Genomic DNA, 19,997 nt, shown 5'->3' on the forward strand with positions numbered 1-19,997 from the left:
GGAATGACCGCAGAAAGCATCCTACCACCAAAACTCATCTTTTTAGCAGACCGCTTTTTCAAACACACACGAGTACAGAAGCAAATTAAAATGGTGCTATAATCCTATAAATAATCCTCTACTGTTCTCCTATTTCTTCTGCAGGATGGAAGACCAGAATGAGAAAGAGCCTTTTGCTTCTGTCGATAAGCCCTTGGTAGAGCCTCGTGTTATGGCAACAGGAACTCTATGGCAGGTAAATAAATAGATAATAAGGTTACAGAATGCTGCATGCATTGGAAGTGCATGGCATGGCCCATAAACAGCTGTGGTCAGGGGATTTGGAGATACATTGAGCAGCTTCCCCTCCACACACACAACCACCAGACTTGAATTTCTAGTTCTTTCTGACTTCTGTTCCCCGCAATGACGCCAATGTGACTTGAGCCAAATCAACAAACAGCATTTTCTATAGTGCTTTAAGTACTGGTCAGGCTGTCACTAGCATGAAGCAAAATGCAGAATCGTAAATTAGTATTTGGCAAGCAGGTGATAGCTGAAAGTGACACTGACCCATAAAAGTACTTTGAGAACCGACAGCAGTTACGGAAAACATGGATGCATTTCCAGCAATGCAGAGCAAGCAAAGGTCTTCCCGTCTACCTTGGATGTCCCTTTGCTGTGGGAAAGGCTGTCTTCACAGTCAGGGAGAGAGAGGTGATGTCTTCTCTTAATTTACAATAAATACATAAATAGATAAATAAAGATTAAAAAGATAACCCCCAAAGATTTGAACAGTTCCTTAAAACACTCGTTATATACAAATGTGTTATATCAGCTTTCAAACTGTAAAATAAATAACAAATGTGTTAATATTAGCTTTCAAACTGTAAAATGTCGTATTGCTATTGTTTCTGCAGGGGTTTTTTTGTGGCATGAACTTAGGCTGCTTTTGCTGATGAAGCTCTTCAGGTCCCCTGGAAATAAATACCAGTATCATTGGTGTAATGATAACATATGCAGATGAGCATGTACACATCCAGATACTTATTTAATTTAGGTCGATTTGCTCATTGCCCCTGTAGGCTGCATTATTTGTGTGATTATAGAGCTCTTAATGCCAACTTGTAACAAACATGAAAATAATACGAGGCGGTATCGTACCATCAGTTTTCAGGCAGATTGACTGAGGATTTCTGTCTAGAAACAAAGGGCATGACACTGCACATAAATCTGATCTAAATCTACGCAAAATGAAATTAAAGAAGTTAAGAGTCCAAATTCAATCTGTTACTATGTAACTCGGTTTAATGGAGTGCTCCTCAGGAAGCTGCTCCCAATACTCCGAGATTATTTTCCCCTTCCCCAGAATCAGCATCTTGATTGCTTATATTTGGACCACACTGCAGAGGGCTGTCAAACATGAGTTATCTTTCTTGCTACAAGCTTGCTTTAGTCAACACAGAAATCTGACATTACCCAACACACCCAGTGTTTTTCTGGTCACCTGAACAAAGCAACCCTCTGAAGTGACATTCGCCTTCGGCCACCAGGCAAATGCCAGGGCGTCTGTCAGTGACATACCAATGTTGCCTGCTGCCGCAGCCTCTCAGAGGGAGAAGGTGGGGTTGCACAAATTCACTTTTTTTCAAAAAAAGAAAAGAAAAGCTCTTGCAGATACTAACCCTGTTACAGCCTTTTTTGGTTCTCTCCCCTAACTGAGGTGAAATATTTCTTTATGCATTCATTTGCATGTTTGTGTAAAAAAGAGCTTACATAAGCATCAAGCCATGGAGAAGTTTTGGGGTTTTTTTAATCTGTTCCTCATCTTTCCAAAATGTTTGGTGTCACATGATTTTTTGTACCATACGAAGCTGAAGGAGAGCATAAAGAGGTGGGTAGGAGCACACTCCTGGCATTAGAAGGATGCTCTAAATTGGACAACTGCGTGAACATGAAAAAAATAAATTAAAAACTCCCTTTTGCCTGTGAAGAGCTGTAGTGAGCAATCAACATATGCTTTTCTTTTTATTTTATATTAAACTTCATGCACAGAGGGCAATGGGGAGGTGAAGGTCTTGAGAATCTCTTAGGTTTTCTCACTAAACAGAAAATTGTATCATGACCTCAACCAGAGAATGAGAAAAAAACCCATCACGTTAAGTGCGGCATGTGACTGGTATTTAGGGTTTGGATTTGCAGAAGACAGGGACAACAGCACTGAAGAGGACTCGCACTATTTGGGGAAAAGGTTTGAGTGAAGAAGAGTTTGGAAAAGCTCTGGTGAGGAATCATCCCTGGTGAGGATTGGTACCAGAAGACTGATGGATTGCAGTCTGTTGGTGGTCTGCAGACTGAGGTGACTTCTCTGTGCTCCCTGAATGCCTGATGGATCTTCTCTGACCCATTTGGAGGACTCATGGGGTGTCACTGCAAAGAAGCCCGCAGCCTCACCTCCAGCCCGGTGTCCAAGGATACAGAGGCATGTAGGAATAATAATCCAATAAGAGATTTACATGTTCTTTCCTTCATCTCACTCCTCCACCCAATTTTTCATTTCATATCACTATCCCCTGTTGCCAAGAGGAGTTTATCTATGGTGTTTGATAAGGGAGCACTAAACACATTATAGTGCTATTTTAAATGACATCACAACTAACTAGATATTTTAATTGAAGGTAAATAACCAACATTATTGCCTTTTGAATGATAGCAATAGTGGAGAGTAATGGCACCACTGAGGAATCAATTGCTATTTCCCTCATAAACCATAAACCATTCAGAGATTTATAATGTTTTTTTAATGATCAGCCCTTCTAGGTGTTGAGCAGCTCCTCTGAGATCCTGAGTCTTCTGGCTGCCTGCTGAAGTCAACAGGAACGGGGGGCAGGGAGTCTCAGTATCACATACCTGTGTGCCCACCAGGATGAAACTTGTCCCACCTCAAGCAGCCTCAAGCAGAGGAAAGCCTGGGATTTTACTGCACCGTCCTGATACGGTGTGCCCCAAGCCCCAAAACAGGGACACTTGACTCAACCACTGTTTCATAACCTGCTTAAGAATAAAAACGCATTGTGCATTTGTGTGCATTTCATGCCCTCTTAAGGTAGGTATAGCAAGTAACCTTGTGCAAGAAACCGCTTCCTTCCTTGCTTGCTTGCTTCCCTTTGCCTACCTAAATGTGTTCCCTTCAAATTTTATCTGTCCAGAGACTCCTTTAACAAACACAGTACTATCCAATGCACCAGCTGGTTCAGTGGCATCGTATCGTGCACAAACATCTGTGGATCCAGAGTGCCGTCAGAGGAAATGTCCTGTATTGCCTGCTTGGAAGGACTGTCCCCCTTCCCTGGAGCCATGGCCCAGAGACGGTGTCAATGTCTCTGGTTCATTTCTTCAGCCAGAGTCAATGGCATGTTCATATACTCAGACCTGTGCTGACAAACTCAGCCTACATTACTCATTAAGTTCAATGGGATTATCCTCATGACAAAGGAGATACAAGGCCAGTCATTATGTTTTCATGTTTAACTTGCTGTACTTTGGTTTTGAATCACAATGACTTTTTTAAGCTCCAGAGAGCACCTGTGATGTGATCTGAACTCATCAGTTCTCTTTTAATGGACCTAACTGGTCCATTCAAGCATTATCGGGGATCTCGTGGTAATATTGCAGGAACTGGTTACAATGGAAATTCATGTCGGCTCTCTGGATGTGGGAGGAGAGCACAGAAAACCCCAGCCAAGACAGATGAACTCCTCCAGCCAGCCAGGAAGGGACCACATGCTTAAAGATGCACAGAATTTATTTTAAAACTCCAAACTCAGTCTGGTGAAAAAAAAGGAGTGTTAATCCCTATATAATCATGTCATGAAAAATATTGCTATTAATAGGACAAAAGCGTGAACACTAGCTACCATCCCTCTCTCTCGTGTACATACATCTTCAGGGATGAAGAGTTTCACTATGCCTACCTCCACTGCTAACATTCCGGGGTTTCCAACCCATTTCTAGAGCAATTTACTCAGCATCTGGTGCACATCCAATCTAAATTTTGAAAAAGCAGCCGACCCAACCTGCTCCCACTTAAGTCAATGACAAAACTCCCATTGACTTCAAGGAGAGCAGAAGCAGACTGGCTGTTAACAGGGAATTGGTGCCTATTGTTCAGCCGAGCATGTCGGACTAGCATGTATCAACTTCATGAGTATCAAAGGGAGTTACTAGAGGAAATCCCCTGAATATTTATGCGATAGTTGAAGGGGAGGGCTGTTTTTCCCCTCTCCCACATACCTCTGCTGCGATATGTTAGCTACTTGAGCACGCACAGCCTTGCCACTGCTTCAGCAATGCTTACAGACCCTTGGGTTTCCCTGTGTACCCTCTACGGTGGAAGCAACCCGATGGAAAAAGAGGTCTGCGGCAAATCCCAGTTCTTCACGGCTTTCCAGAAATACTGAGTCATCTTCGAGAGCCAACGTGGTCTCAGGGAATTTGCTACAGGGCTGCTACAGAGTGTGTGTGTGTCTGTGTGAGAGCATGCGTGCCTACAGAAATAATCTGTCCCAATGAGCTTTGGGAGAGCTAAAGAGGAACCAGTTACATACTGGGGTTCCCAGAGACTTCCACTGAGATCAGATGAGCTCCCAGGAGGGATTCAGTACAAACAGAACAACCCAATATTGTGGGATATCTAGTTTCACACAGATTTTAATTAAATGGGACCAGCAAGATTTCAGCTCACCATAATTTACAAATATATATATATATATATTTTTTAGATAGCACACCGAGTCTGTCCATATTACCAGGACTCTGAGAAACAAACAACATGTAACCATACAGTATGCTTTAAAGGCCCATATATCCCATATGTATTTCCACCTTGGGAGACTGGGAGACTGCAAGGAGTGGAGTTTTACAGAATAAAAGCAATGACTGTGGCAGAACTGGGATCATCCAACCCATAGCTAATGGAAATACATCTTTCCCATCACACTGTCATGATGTAGCACACAAATCCAGACCTCAGTCTAGATTTACACCTCAAAGATTTACACCAAGCACTTAGATTTTGTGCCGAGAGAAGCCCAACTGCCACGGATGGCACTGGTAATGTGGGACAAAATAAGGAAAACAAGGGTGTGAGTATTTGTAAGCAGAGCCTCAAAACATATGTTTTTAAAGGGTGAGAGAGAACGAAAGTGTGCTTCATTATACGCTTCAGATGATCCAGTCTCACCGCTCATTCAAGTTCTGGGTTTGACAGCTTCCCACTGTATCCTTTATATATCACCCGTTGTGACTAAGCATTGAGGGGACATGCAATCATTAATCACCATTATGGATTTCTTCCCTTCTGTTGGGTTTGACTTACAAGCTTCGGGGCAGATCCTGCAGCCTTTACTCCTCCCTGCAGCCCTTTGGCCAAGCCATCAGCCCAACGTCGCCCACGGAGCCCTCCAGGCACTGCAGCATCGGTAGGATTGGGCGCCGTGTTTCCAACACCCGCGTCCCATTCCAACACACGACGGCTCCTAATGCACAGCAGGAATTAGCAGAAACTTTGAACACTGCATTATTAAATTAAAAGGTTGCAATCTGCCATGAGATGACTTAAGCAGGACCTGGGAGTATGTGTCTGTTAATTTTAATGCTCTGTCTCAAACTACAGAACTCCGGACATTTCCAGCATCATATTTAAAACATGGTACATCTACTAATACGTGATCTGGTGCATTAATGGACCAAATTAAGTTACAGGTATGAATTTTACATAAAATGGATTAATATTATATGTCATGGAGGAATTTTAAATACTCCATCTCCATGCATTTTTAATAGTTATGTGCTCTAATTTAATGTTCCCAGGCATTGCTTCGCTTGAAGTCCCTAAACTCTCCTCCTTCCCCCTCCCCTTCACCACCCCCACCCCCCCAAGGTTTCCTTGGGATTTTCCCTGCCTTTAAACCGGCGTCCTGAAGTCCCTCAAAATATCTGTAAAGCCGGGCTGGGTCTCCGACACCGGGCGGATAAAATCGCGTTTCACGACCCAAGGAGATGCGGGGGGGGGGGGGGGGGGGGGGGGGCGGGGGGTTAGCCGCCTTCCTCCGGGCGGGCGGCGGGGAGCGGCGCCGGCCGCGCAGGGCTGCGCTCGCCCCCGCGGAGCTGCGCGGCAGCCCGCGGGGGCGGTGCCGGGGGCCGCTGGGCGGCGGGTCCCGCCCGCATTCCCGCAGTCCTCCCTCCCCGGGACCGCCTTCCTCCTCCTCCTCCTCCGCCGCCGCCTCCGCCGCCGCCGCCACCGCCCCCGGGGGTCAGCGCCAGCCGCCCGCCCCCTCCAGCAGCGCCACCGCCCCCCCGGCCCCACCGCCATTGGCCGGCGCAGCGTTCCGGGGGGGACACGCCGCGCTCTGATTGGCTGCGACGCGGCACCGTGGCGCCCCCCCCCCGCTCCCCGCGCCGCGCTCGCCTTGCCCCGCCGCGGCGGCGCCCCCGCCTCCCCCCGGCACCGCCCGCCGCGCCCCGCGCTATATAGCGGGCGGCGCGGGCAGCGACGGCGGTAGAGGCGGCCGTGGTGGCAGCCCGGCGGCAGAGGGCGGGTGCGTGTGGCCGTTGTCGCGCGGCCCTGCCAGCGCCTCTCGTTGCATCCCGGGGCGGGGGGGGGGGCGCCCCGCCGGTAGTGCCAGCGAGGCTGCGGCCGTGCCCCGCTCCCCGTTGCGTTGCGGGCGGTGCGTTGTGCGGCTTGCCCGAGGTCGCCGGAGACGGCAGCGGTGGTGGAGAGGGAGGTCTGCCTCCCTCCCTGCGGCGCGATGAAAGCCGTGAGTCCTGTCCGACACCCCAGCCGCAAGGCGCAGCCCGGCGTGGCGGGCGGCGGCGGGGGACACCCGGCCCTGCGATGCCTGGCCGAGCACAGCGGCTGCAAGGGGAGCCCGCCGTCGGGTGAGGAGCCGGCGGCGCTGTGCCTGCAGTGCGATATGAATGACTGTTACAGCCGGCTGAGGAAGCTGGTGCCCACCATCCCGCCCAACAAGAGGGTCAGCAAAGTGGAGATCCTGCAGCATGTCATCGACTACATCCTCGACCTGCAGCTGGCTCTGGAGACGCACCCGGCGCTGCTCCGGCAGCAGCAGCAGCAGCCGCCCGCCCTGCACCCGGGCAGCTGCCCCGCGGGCACCCCCAGGACCCCGCTGACAGCCCTCAACACTGACCCGGTAAGAGGTGCGTGCCACGCCACCCGCGGCTCGGGGCGCGGAGCGGGAGGGGGGTCAGCGCCGGCCGCCTTGGCAGCCCCCCTCCGCGGTGGTACCTCACCGCCACCGGCCCCGTGGCTCTGCCCCTGGAGGGGACGGAGCGCCGGAACGGCCGAGGGTGCGCGGGGGGGTGCCTGCATCCCCCCGGTGCAGGCAGGCACCCGCCCGGTGTTTACCGTGTAATTATGGGCTCTCGAGGGAGCCGCGGTAATCGCCGTGTTTGCACACACGGGAGCTGCCCTGCGCTTCCAGCGCTCCGCGGAGCGCGGCGGGAGCCGGCGGCCCCGGGGCTCTGCGCCTTGAGCGCCCACGGCGCGACGTGCTGTGGGATGAGGGGGGACGGGGGGCGGCTCCCCTCCGCGGGACCCCCGTGGCAGCCTGGCGGTGCATGCGGCCGGGCAACGACGTGCTCAGTGCCCCCGGGGGCTCCCCCGGCTGGGCGGGCAAGCCCACCGTCCGCGGGGCCGGTACCCGCCCGCGCACCCCCGCTACTCGGGGGCTGCCGGCAGTGCCCTGTGCGCAGGGGTGGGGGTGTCTGGGGAGTGGGGGGAGATCTCAGTGTCCTTCCCCCCCCTAACTCGCCGTGTCCGTTGCTGCGCAGGCTGGCTCTGTTAACAAGCCGGGGGACAGCATCCTCTGCCGCTGACCGCCGCTCCGCAGGTGAGTGCCGGGGGGGGCAGCGCAGGCTCCCGCACCGCCTCTGCCGGGAAGACTGCCGAAGGGGGGGACCTTAGCCCGGCGAGACATTTTTGCAGGAGGCTGTGGGGGTTTATTTTTAATTACGGGGTGGTTATTTTATTTTTTTTAATTACCGGGTGTTGTGGTTTTTTCCTTTCCCCCCTACCCCCGGAGCGCTTCTGGCTGCGGCGTGCAGCTGCGCATCCCTCCGCCTGGCCCAGCCTGGGAGCTGCGGTTGTTGTTTGACCTGGTTTGTTTTGGGTTGTTGATCAAGCATGTCTTGTGTTTTGTTGGTGGCGCCAGTCGGTCTGGAGCGGAGCGGTTCACACACCCCCTCTATTCATTCCTCTCCCACAGGTGTGCGGAGGCACCGCGGGGGGCGGGCGGCGGGGGGGGTGGTGGGGGCCGGCCCCGCCGCACCGGAGGAAGGAGCCATCCAACCCCCCCCATCCCCAGCAATTCCCATGCTTCATCCCGGCAGAGCCAGCCTTTTCACCGTTTTGCACGTCCGTAGCGGCCCCCCCGTCCCGTCCCGCCCCGTCTCTTCTCTTCGCTTCCCAGCAGATGCGAGCGGCGCGGCCGCGGTGCAGGCGCCTGGTGGACTCGAGCAGCAAAAGTTGCCACTCAGCCCCTGGTTAGCGAGGACCGAGCCGAAAGCAGACTTTAGAAGCGTTATAACTCTTTAAGGGGCCGAGCAGCTGAATCTTGAAGCTTTACTAATCTACCAGAGCATTTGTAGATATATTTGACATCTATTGTTTAAAATAGATGGATTTTATTGGGGCCCAGGGAACTTTCTACTCCCTGCAGGAATGTTACATATTGTATAGATAAATGAGTGACATTTCATACTGTGTATATATAGAGATGTTCTATAAGTGTGAGAAAAGTATATGCTTTAATAGACTGCTGTAATTATAAAATATTTTTAATTAAATATTTTTTGTAAATATTATAAAGGTGTGTATGTTTTTTTTAAATCTGTGGGATTATCTCTTTAGAAAAACCACAGCTCAAGTACAGAGCTGCTAATATGGAAGTATCTTGAATGTGTAGGGCTTTTTTTTGTCCCCAAATGTCCTTTAGACTCAGAAGTTACAGCTAATAGCTAGTGGTCCTGCATGATTGCATGAGATGTCTAATTGCAAATAAACTTGTTTGGAGTTCATACAAATGTGTTTTCCTCAATCTAGACTTAAAATGTTTGTAAGTGTATTATACATTTTAAGACTACACTTTTGTCATTTAGGCACAGGGGTTTTTAGTGCATTCTATAAAACTAGCGGTAAGATATGTAGTGGTTTTTTACTTAGAAAAACAAAATCTATCTAGTTTTTGCATTATGGGGGCGATGCTTTAGATCTTTAATCAGCTTTTTTTAAAATCTGCTGTTGCATCAGATCAAGAGAGTTGTTCTGGAACTTCATTTAGCACCAAAAGGTTTTATTGCAAACTTGCATTCCTACAGCCTAGTGATCACTTAAAAAGTGAAAACAGTTCTCTGCTTGCAACCAAAGGGCAAAACCATTAACAAAACCAGTTGCTGTTTCCTTCGTCCAAAGAGTATTAATACCGAACTGCAGAAAGGCACATGGGCAAAGTCATTATGATCAGCGATGTAAATTCATCTTAAAATTAAGTAGACCAAAAATCGGATAACTGCGTCAAGATTATTTTTCTAGTACAAAATGACTTACGTTTACCTGTAACATAGCTGCAGTGAAAATCCTGTTTAATCTCTGTGATGTGTAACTACTACATGTGAACATTAAACTAGATTTACCTGTCTTTAACTGTGATTTCTTCAGCTTATTTCTTCCATCCTCTGAATGTGCACATTCTCTCCACTGATTTTGTACATACCGTTTGACGGGTGGATTAATCTCGCAGCAGGGTTTTGTACCTTCAGGTCTTCCAGCCTGTGAACTGGTGTCCAGGCTCAGTGAAAGATGCTCGTCTTGTGTGATCAGTAGCCTGCGTGCTAGTGAAATAGGATTTTTCAGAGTGGGAGAATTAAGTAGGATTTAATTGGGTGCTTTGTAAATAGCTAGCCAACTGTGTGTGTAACATGGTCTGTTTGACTAAAAAAAGAGGATTTGATTCAGATTTATACAAGTGTCAAAAGTACTATAACCCAAGGGACAACTTCTATGAAATTAAATATTTATAAGGAAATTAACTACCAGGGTCATTAGCTATTGACTACAGTGATAATGTCAACAAGATGAGCATTCTCTTAATCAAAATAATTGCGTAAAGATCAAATCAAAAAGTGGCTAATGCATCTGGAAACAGAAGGCCTGTGTCACTGCAGACGCATTGAAAGTAGGGGCGTTCCACAGGCTGAGCCCTGTCGGGAGAGATGGGGAGCGGGTCCCTGCCTTGTGTTCCTCCAGCTCAGACGTTGCAATAATAGTAGTTTAACGAGAAAAATCCATGTTCTTGTAAAACTTAAGTCCTGAACTTCTCATTCTGTGTCCCCAAGTAATACAGTGACAGTACGAATGCTATCCATAGGGCTTTTTACTGCAGTTTGGGAATTCTTCTGTTGTGTTTAAAAAAAAAGCAACAATTTTCCAAAGGAAGGGTTTAAATTGATGTTTGTTTTCTTTGTTTATCCTACTAATATTTGTAGTCTCCTGCTTTAGCTTGTATAGCTCAGCGTATTTTGTACACGGTGTTTCAGTAACATTAGTTCTCAATACCCCCATTTGTTTCTCTCCACTGTTGCCAAATTGCGGTATTCTGTTACACAGCAGAGGAAGGGGGCAAAAAGTGCTGTCTTAAAATACGAAGCTACCTTGTCGAGTTTCTACATATCAAAGCTGGTGTACCCTGGGAGAGCTGCTCACCCACTGAACTGCTCTTCGAGGGAGGGCGTACCAAGCCCCAGATTGTTTCAGGTCAGGGCAATCTCCTGCTCAGTGGCTTAGGGGGTTGGCTTTGCTTTTTTAAAAACTGTTGCAGTGCAACAAGTTCGGACCTTTAGAAAATGTAGTCTTATTAAAGAGCTGTGAAAATTGTTTCTGTTACATAGTATTCTTGACAAATGTGAAAACCTGTGTACGATACTCAAGAAAGCTCTTTATCAGAGCATGGTAGATGCTCGTCTTGATTTATTCCTAATGCTGCGTATGAAACCTTCAGCAAGGAATACCTGATCGATCGCTTCCTGATGGCTGGAATCAGTACAGTCCTAAATACAGCCAGACCTACTATTATTTTTCAAAGATTAATTTAGAGTCTTTCACCATATTATAATCCCATATCTTGTTCAAATCATGTTCTCCATATAGCAAAAGGCGTAAATGTTGGAACAAAGGCAAATTAAAAGGACTCGTTTCTTCTAACGCCTTGGTTTTTCTCTTGGTCACAAAAGCATTCCTTAAAAGGAGCTTTTTGATTGCGTGATGAGGGTTGTGGTGAGGCTGCCAGATTAGGAATTAGGATACCAAATTCTGTTCCCAGCTCTGCTACTGAGGCTCTTCTGTGATCTTGAGCAAGTCACTGGCTGTCAAACAAACTTCCAGTTTTCCACTTGCAGCGTACCAGTGGCAACATGTACTCGTCTTTATAGAAGCAGGGAGATGAACCAGGCAAAATGCACTTGTGGGTTTTTACTTCATCTTTCTTAAGGGGATTAAGTTTCAGGTAAGAAAGGCAGCAGAGGGAAAGCAGGGGTGATTGTCAGGAGAGCCTTCCAAGGAGGAGCCGACTGAGACATACACTGTGCGTAGAGGCCGCGAGGAACCTCTTGCTTGGGACACTGAGACTGTAAAGGACTAGGAAATTGTCTGGAAGAGGAACATCTGAGGGACCTAGGTCTTTTCTGTACGCTGCCTGCAGAGCACAGCAATGGATGCTGCTGGTGCTGCCCGTCCGTTTCGGGAAGCTGCAGTGCGGAGGTCCCAGTCCTCGCAGATGCTGAGACTCCCCTCTGAAATTTCCAAATGATAGGAGGTGCTCCTTTAGTGCAAAAGCCAAAATGCCAGCTCTTGCAGTGATAGCTACATTTCCCCCGCTGTTTCACATGGGAATGGTATTTATTTTCACTTTCTAACCCATATAGTGTTGCTTTTAAGCAGTTGTTGCGTTTTCAGCCACAAGCGAAACGGTCATAAAGAATGCTATAGCTGTCCTGCTGGTTGTTCGGAGAGTTAATGAATAAACCATGCATAGGATAAACAGGTTTATGCAAATGCAGAGCAGCACTTTACTATTATTTGTATTTTCAATGCTTTTGTAGCTGTAGAAGTCACATTTTTGTAAAACCTTTGCAGTTGGAATGAAGAAACCACGGTACAAGCAATTCAAGTAATTGTTTTAGATGCAACGCAATTTGCTGGCTTCTCCAATAGTAAGGCTTGCAATACTAAATAGCGTGCTTCCAAAACAGCATTGAAAATGTTTTGCTCTCCAGTCTCAGAACATGTGATCTGAAAACACAGGCTAAATATATTCCCCCCGTACAACTGCTTGCTCTCTTGCATTAGAAAAATCAATCCTTTACTCTTACTGCTGTGTAAGAGAAAACTCGTGTGCTGTGCCAAGCAGGAGAGCCTGCTTTCCCAAATGCCCAAAGCAGGCACGAACACACCAGCCCTGGGAGCACATCCCAGCTGAGCTGGGGACCGGGCACCCCGGGGCTGCACGGCACATGGGAGCTGGGCTGCGGGCAGTAGACGGTCAAGCACCAGCACCGTGCTAGCCAGAGCCGGTCTCTCAGCCACCACGTCCTGGCCATGCCTCCTCAACAAAAACCCTTTTCCCCAAAAATTCGCAGGAGGCAGGCTATGGCATAGACTGCTGTGCGATCCCAGCAGCATGGGCAGGAAGGGGGATTTGCTAAGTTGTCATCCCTCCTCTTCAGCAAAACATCTGCTGGAAAAGAGCTGTGTCGCCCACAGAGCATTGAGGAAGGAGCGGTGCAAACCCTACCGCGCTCAGGCACAAGCAGAGAGCTGAAGTCATCGGAAAGATGCTGGTGAGCGATGGGCCCAGCTGGCAGGCATGCTAAAGTATTGCAAGGCAATGCTTCCCCCCCGTTTTGCCCTTCTTGAAGGTACGTGAGGGGAGGCAAGACCAGTTACAACCAGCACGGGGCTGTGCTGAGGCAGTTGAGGACCTGTAAGAATAGGCGTAGAAAGCATCGCCCCGTACATCGAGGTGTAACAGTGCCAGCGGGCTGTGGTGTCCCCCACCACACTCTGAGGGACGCAGGCAGGGAAAGCAGAGCACTCTTCCGGCAGCTTGTTTTTGAGTAGAGGACACAGTGGTGGCTGGAACGTGTTAGTCCCCATTTGTCATTTCTTGGCCTGTAGGGAGAAGAGCTGGCGCCCAGGGCTGTGGCACGTGGGGGTGGGAGCAGCCCCTCCACACCAGCCCCAGGCGCGCAGCCCTCCCCACGCCACGTGCGACGGCAGTGCTGAGCGGGACGCGGGGCAGGGCAGCTCGGGCTTTTCTTCCTTTGATGGGCATGGAACACGCTTTGACATGGTATGGGGGTTGGTTTTGATTTTCTTCCCTTTTTTTCCTTCTCTGTTTTAACCTTCTCTTAGCCTTGGGTTTGTTTGCCTTTTTTTTTTTTTTTTTTTCTTTTTTTTTCCCCCTTGCTTTTTTCCCAAAGATAATGTGTTTATCAACTCACAGGATACACTCGTTTCTGGTAAAAGAAGCACTCTGACAATTTTCACAACATGTATAATTTACTTAAGGGCCATAATGGCTTCTTCTGAGCCATGTGTCATGTAAATAAATATTCCAACGATTTTTAACATGCATATTATGTACTCGGTAGATCAATGGCTCCTTTGAAGCTGTTACAGTTTATCCTGTAAGTTGCTATTCAGACATTTTTTAATATGTATTATTTATTCAACAGGCTATCTCTTCATTCAGAGATGCCGGTGTCTGTAGCAGTCTTAACATCTCTATCTTGTTTAGGATATTTCAAAATTAATATTTCTCAGCCTTTTCAGCAGGTTGGAGAGATCCCCATGAAAATGTAGAAAGGGGAAAGAATAGCTCAAATGAGACTGTAAGATCCGTCCACTGCAGATCAGGTTTTTAAGACAGTTTACTCTGCTCCCTTCTACCTTCTCTGCCAGCCCTGGAGATGGGCAGTGTCAAGAATGGCTGCAGGGCCGGGGGGGAGCCTCGGAGGGGGTCTGGGAGGGCAGCGGTGCCTGGCCCAGGATGGGCAGGAGGGGCAGGAGGGGGAGGGTGCCAGGGTGACACGGCCGGTTGCCCACTGACTTGTGTGGTGGCTGTGGGAGCATCACGGCGCTGGGGCAGCAGCGATGCGCAAGGGAAGCGTTTTTTGGTCCCTGTGCAGGACAGGCTCAGCGGGTAAGTAGGAGCTGATATGCCAAGCACTGGTTTGTGAGCTGCCCCGGTCCTTCAAGCACCAGCAGGGTTGGTTCGCCGGGGGGTGAATGGGGTTTTTTTTTGGGGGGTGCAGCTCTGGGAGCTCTGTGCCAGGCAGTGAGCACAGCCAGGGGCAGGTGTGAAGGTGCAGGGCACGTGGATGTGAAGGCGTGCACACAGGTGACTTCATGCTCTGCAGCTATTAGTCAGGGAGAATCCTTTTCCATTCCCAGTGGGTGGGGGAGCAGGCAGACGTGATACACAGCTGCAAGGGGAACCCTGCGAGCTCCCAGGCCCTTGCAGGAGTGGCCCAGGAGATAAGAGGGCCTGCGACCTCAGTGCTGGCTGATGAAGGAGGAGAACCTGGGCTGAGAAAGATAAAGTTCCTATTTAAATGCAGACGTCTGCAACAATAGAGGTGGAAACATGAAAAAAATAGCTCTCAAAGTCATTTGCTTGGAGTAGGAAGGCTTTTGTCTCACCTTGTTTAAACAGTCCCACTCCCCTGTTTAGTTTACTTGTGTTAATATCCCCCAGAGGCTTCATCATTTCCTATTGATGAGCATACACACACACAAAAAAAATCATTTTGCTGTCCATGCATTTAATTCTCTTTCCAAGTGCTTAAAATTCAGCATGTCCCTTCAGTTCCAAAGGTGCTAGATCTTCAAAACCAGCAAGCTGCTCACAGTCAGCTGGGAAACCCCATGTTGTTTTGGAGCACATAAAAACATTCAGTGCTGATAAATACCCACACCGTGTTTTGCATCTTCATAATTTGGGATTCCATTTACTTGACATATGCAATAAATAAAACAATAAATAAAATATGCTCCCTGCCTCAAGGACATTCTCTACATAAGTTGCAGCCCAGTGTACAAACTCCTTCTGAACCAGGTGGTGGTATGTATTCATCCACCGCACTCCCTATTCCAAATGCAGGGGCACCTTCTCACAGCTGACTACGAACAACACTCTTTAAACCGTACAGCTACGGATAAGACTTATAATAAGAATAAAGTAACCAAAAGAGAGTCCTGCTTTAGCTGGAAAACAGGCAAATTGTTCTCGTTAGCCTTTTTTGGTGAAAAATGCCTCTACCTAAAGCTTTGGAAAACTCCACTGACTCAGCTCTTGATCAAATGCCCACCAAAGTGTTTCCATCACCTTCAGCAGATGTCAAATGGCAAATTCACAGGAATGAATGGGTACATTTAGGGCTCTGTAGTGCTCTGCTCTGCATGGACAAAATCCCATTATGCCTCATCCAGGCCTCAGTTGGGAGCTAGGTTTTGCCATTTTTTACCAATTTACTCCAGACCTGCACTATTATCACTGGCATAAGAAGCTGGATGCAGCCTTTGAGCAAGCAGAATGGCACCAGGGCTCGCAACTTTTGCCTTTCACCTATCCTAAACCCACAACACCTCGCTACGTGAAGAGTTACATGCAACTCAATAGCAGCAGCAGCTCCAACAGGGCTCAGCGGTGAAGGACACAGATTGTGTGGCCAAACTCATCCCCCCAGCTTAGCGCTGGACCCAGTCTCCTGATCCTCTCAGTGCATTTGGGATTAGGGCCTGGTTTGAATGGCCAGAGAGCTATAACATCCCCTCTCCTGTCTCAAGATGGGGTTTGGGTTGAGTTTTGCCATGAGTTTGGCTATGAGTTTAGCGGTCATGGCAGGGTCGGATGCTTGCTGCCATCAATTGCTGCGGGCGCTTGCATCGTGTTTGGCTTGAACACGACATATGAACAGAGATAATCAGCCTCTGATATGCTTGCGTCTGTGTTGCAGGGCAAGGTCTTCTTTATTTTGCTGGGGCAACAGCCATATTGAAACAAACTGTATGTTGTTTTCTTTCAGACAGGTGTGATGGCACACCTGCGGAGCTTGGGCTTGAATAGCAACTCCTAACCTTTTGTGGGTAAGGTGGGGGGCAAATCCTGCTTAACAAGGATGTCAAACTGATCTTTGTTCCCTTCTCCCAAGCAAGTATCTGTGGCAACAAACTGGAGACAGGTAAACAATCAGCTTCTGCTGCCACAAGCTTTCCATTTACAGTTCACCAGGAGCTCTTATTATATGAAAGGAAAGGGTGGATGTGGTGTCAACACAAGGTAATAGTAATATTATTTGAACAGGTGTGTGGGGTGTTGCTAAAGTGAGAGAACGGGTGAGCGGTAGGGAGCAGTTAGTACAGGGCTGTGCATGTAATAACCAGAGCTCACCCGCGTTTATTATCATAACAATCATGTGCAGTGATAGGTTTTGCAACGAGCTGGTCTGATTTACCTGGTACATTAAACCAGTTTCGTGATTTCTCACTTTCTAACTCCCTGCTGGGAAATATGCATGCTAAAAATCCGGTGAGCAGACCCACTGTGCACACAGGTACAGACAGATAACCCATCAGGTCACAGTTATCCTCCAGCCTCCGCTCCTCCACGGACAACTTTGCAACTGATTTACATCAGTGGAAGAGAGAAAGCAGATTAAGTATCTCAGCACTGCATTACAAAGGGATGGCAGGTTTGCGGGAGTGTTAAGGCACCTTGGAATAGGGAGAGTCCAGTACCTCAGCAGTTTGGTCTTTACATCTATTGTCTGTAATGCCGTTAATTTTAAAAATGTATTTCCAGTCTGTGATGTAGGTTATATTGACATGCATTTGTGATTTGAATGTATATTCATCTATGTGTGTATGGAGTTAGATGGCTATCCTTTCAGTGAGAAAACTGTATGCCGAAAGAGAGAATGGAAACAGTAAAAATAATCTTTTGGTTTGTATGTTTAAAGGGCCGACTGGAATGGCCTTAGAAAGGATTCACACAGTAGGTACATACCTTGCTGAAATGTGCATGTTTCCATTGTGGGAAACAAAGGGAAAAATCATACCTTGATATGCTCTCAGAGTAGAGATATGCTCTGTGATTCACTGAAGAAGGCTATGGAGGTTACAAAACAGAAATTAAGAGACGATATAAATTACATGAAGGTGTTCTAGATGATTAGACAACTCGTTGGTCCATTTACAGCGCTGCTCCTATCTTTTTATCAAATTTGATGAAAGAGTGGCAAATTGTAAGCAAGGCAATTTTGCGCTCTCTCCTGTCCTTAAGTCCTACTTTCTTTAGTGAGATCTTAATGCGTATCCTGAGCATTTTAATAAGAAACTATTGCATGCCACTGGTTTGTGCAAACAGTAGTTGTATTATTACAGGGGTGAATTAATCTTCCAGGCATGCATTTGTGTTACTCAGATCAGGCAGGGTTTATTTGCAAAGGGCTGACCCTGCTTCCTGGCAGGTTTGCTCAGAGATGCCATGCCAGATTCCCTCCAGCCGATGCAAAAGGGTTCAGCTGGCACATCGCGGGGACCACGGGGACAGTCACACGGCAGGGGCTGGCACCTGAACGAAAGCAGGGCAAGGGGCTGTGGGGACAGCGGCACCAAGCCCTGGACTGGGAGCAGCTACCCTCAAGCCTGGCTCTGCATCCTTCTGGTAGTGCAGATTGAGCCTGAGATGACAGAAGAAACCTTGATTTCAAGTAGCTTGTTCCCTCTTTAAGCAGAACTGCTACAACATTTCCCCGTGTACAGGTTTCATTAAGTAAATGCTTAATAGCAGGGTAGTTCTCATCTTAGGACAAATATTTTAGAGATCCCTTGTTAGTCACATCAGGTGTGTGCCTTCAATAGTGCGACATCTGTTATTTGTTAGATGTAAACAGAGAAGGAAAAGGGGTTATTTGCCCTGTCCTGGGCTCTTCAGCGATCCAGGCAACCTGGCTGAACGTGCCGCAGACAGTGCTGACAGTACAGCTCTTTCAGGAGGGTAACATTGCACCAAATGTTGAGTAGGGGGTAACTAAAAAGTGTTGTATTACGCTTGGGTGCCCTTTCATTTTATTTTTTTTTACGATCCAGTGTGTACTTTAAACATAGCTTGCTCCTAAGAATTTCCTCATAGGAGTCAATGCTATGCTGCTTTTTGAGCAGGGCAAACATTGGATGGGCCCTTCACAAATGGAAGGTAAGTCACGGTCAGCTGAAAGGAGCGTACTCCTGATTGCAAGGGTCCAGGCTTCTGGATTAAAGCCAGCATCTTGATCTTGCTTTGCATGCTTCATTATTTCATGCTGGAAGACAGATGTGTTGGGGTTACATCACAAAACTCTTACTCTTTGCTTCACATGGGCTTTGCCAGTTTTTAAGCAGATACTTAAGCAATCAGAAGTAACAGCCTGGTAACATTTTAGGCATAGTTTGCAGAATTTGGTGGAGTCAGGACTTTAATGAGAGAACAGCGGATTCTTTCATTACCTCAGATGCAGTTTAACACTTCGTTCATACACAGTATTTATAGGCCACGCATTACTCTATTATGGACTGGCTATCGCAGTGCAAAAGTGGTTGGCAAAGTCATTGCGATGCGCTGCAGAGGCAGCGTTACGGCTGCACACCAAATGCAAAGAATTCCTTGAACGTAGGTAAGATGTATTCATTATTATTGTCAATCAGTTAAGAGCCTGGTGTGTGTGTGTGTGTGCGTGTGTAAATCTAAAGTCCTAGGAACACAGCATTTCTTCCACTAAGCGTAATTTTTCAGAACATGATGTGTATGTTTTGTGCCCGGTGATTTTCACTTGCTGGCATTCTCCTACACGCTTGGGAGTCGTCCCCTTCCTTTCCAGCAGCCTAAGGAAAATGCTGCCCTCTCTTGAAATTCGGGAAGCGGTGCACACGCATCCTGCGGGGCTGGTGGGTGGCAAGAAAGGCAGCATCACATTTTATACTATAAAATAGAGTTGGGGGAGTTGTTCTGAAGGATGAATATTCTCTAAAATATAAATTATCTTCATTTTGGAAAACTGGAAAACAAGCAAAGGTACCCTGCTCCTTTAGGGAAATATCTTAGCCAGGGAAATTTCATTGTCTCCGGTGCTCAAATAGAGGAGAGACCAAGTCCTGAAATCCTTTGGACTACTTTAAATGAATCTGCATTCAAATTGCAAGAATCTGTTTGACTATTTGAGTTGTGAGGTTTTCTCGTCTAGGTCTTGCAGTTGGAGGAAAACTTTTTCCAATAGGCCTTCTTTGAAGGCAAGAGGATGCAACAGCTGTCACTGGTCCTCTGCCCCAGAAAAGAAACAGTCAGGGTTACTCTAGTGTATAATAACCCCCATAGTTTGCCCACTGGCATGGGACCACTGATGTGGTGGCTGTAGAAACCAAAGTGTCTCTGCCCTGAGCAGCTCAGTCAGGAGATGTGTCTCCAATGGGAGGGAGGAGGATGTTTCTCCAGCTGTTTCTCTTCGCTGGCAAGCAGCTACACAGATAGGGCATACCCTCATGCATCTTCCTTCAAGGAGGGAATATCAAGCAGACCCTGTGGAAAAAGCTAGGCTGAAGTAGCTACTGCCTCCATTTCTTTGAGGCATTAAAAAAAAAAAAAAACCAAACAACAAACGAATGCTCTTGTTTTCTCCCTTACACACCCCTGCTTAACACATCTTCCTGCTGGAGGAAAGGGGTGAAAAGAACCGTTGCATCATGTGTCAGGAGGGCTGCTTATAAGGTGTCATACAAAAAAATGGCATTCCTAGGAGGGAGGGCATGTAATTTTGGTCTGGAGTACTCCAGAAGATGCCAGTGCAAATATGAGAACCAGGTTTTGTGGGTAGCAGGTACCGCATAAGAAGAATATGATGGGGGGGGC

General features: G+C 47.8%; 1 protein-coding gene across 2 annotated transcripts; it reads left to right on the plus strand.

Moving 5' to 3' along the window:
* The first annotated feature begins 6,525 nt into the window (after nt 1-6,525).
* ID4 (inhibitor of DNA binding 4) lies at nt 6,526-9,700 on the plus strand. 2 transcript variants are annotated; one of them, XM_080381261.1, is made up of 3 exons: nt 6,526-7,197; nt 7,831-7,889; nt 8,265-9,700. In XM_080381261.1, exons 1-2 carry the CDS (start codon nt 6,789-6,791, stop codon nt 7,842-7,844), a joined length of 423 nt encoding a protein of 140 aa, XP_080237387.1. In that variant the 5' UTR covers nt 6,526-6,788; the 3' UTR covers nt 7,845-7,889; nt 8,265-9,700. The 2 variants fall into 2 exon arrangements, with proteins under 2 accessions (XP_080237387.1, XP_080237386.1); XM_080381260.1 differs by having other exon boundaries at nt 6,526-7,190.
* Nucleotides 9,701-19,997: the final 10,297 nt, after the last annotated feature.

Source organism: Falco punctatus, assembly GCF_963210335.1.
Source record: "Falco punctatus genome assembly, chromosome: 3".
NCBI lineage: Eukaryota > Metazoa > Chordata > Aves > Falconiformes > Falconidae > Falco > Falco punctatus.

Bases quoted from the DNA above. Each gene is read 5' to 3' on its own strand.
- ID4 (XM_080381260.1), top strand. From the start codon at position 6,789: ATGAAAGCCGTGAGTCCTGTCCGACACCCCAGCCGCAAGGCGCAGCCC. The intron at 7,191-7,830 runs GTAAGAGGTGCG...GTTGCTGCGCAG, and splicing joins CAGCCCTCAACACTGACCCG to GCTGGCTCTGTTAACAAGCC.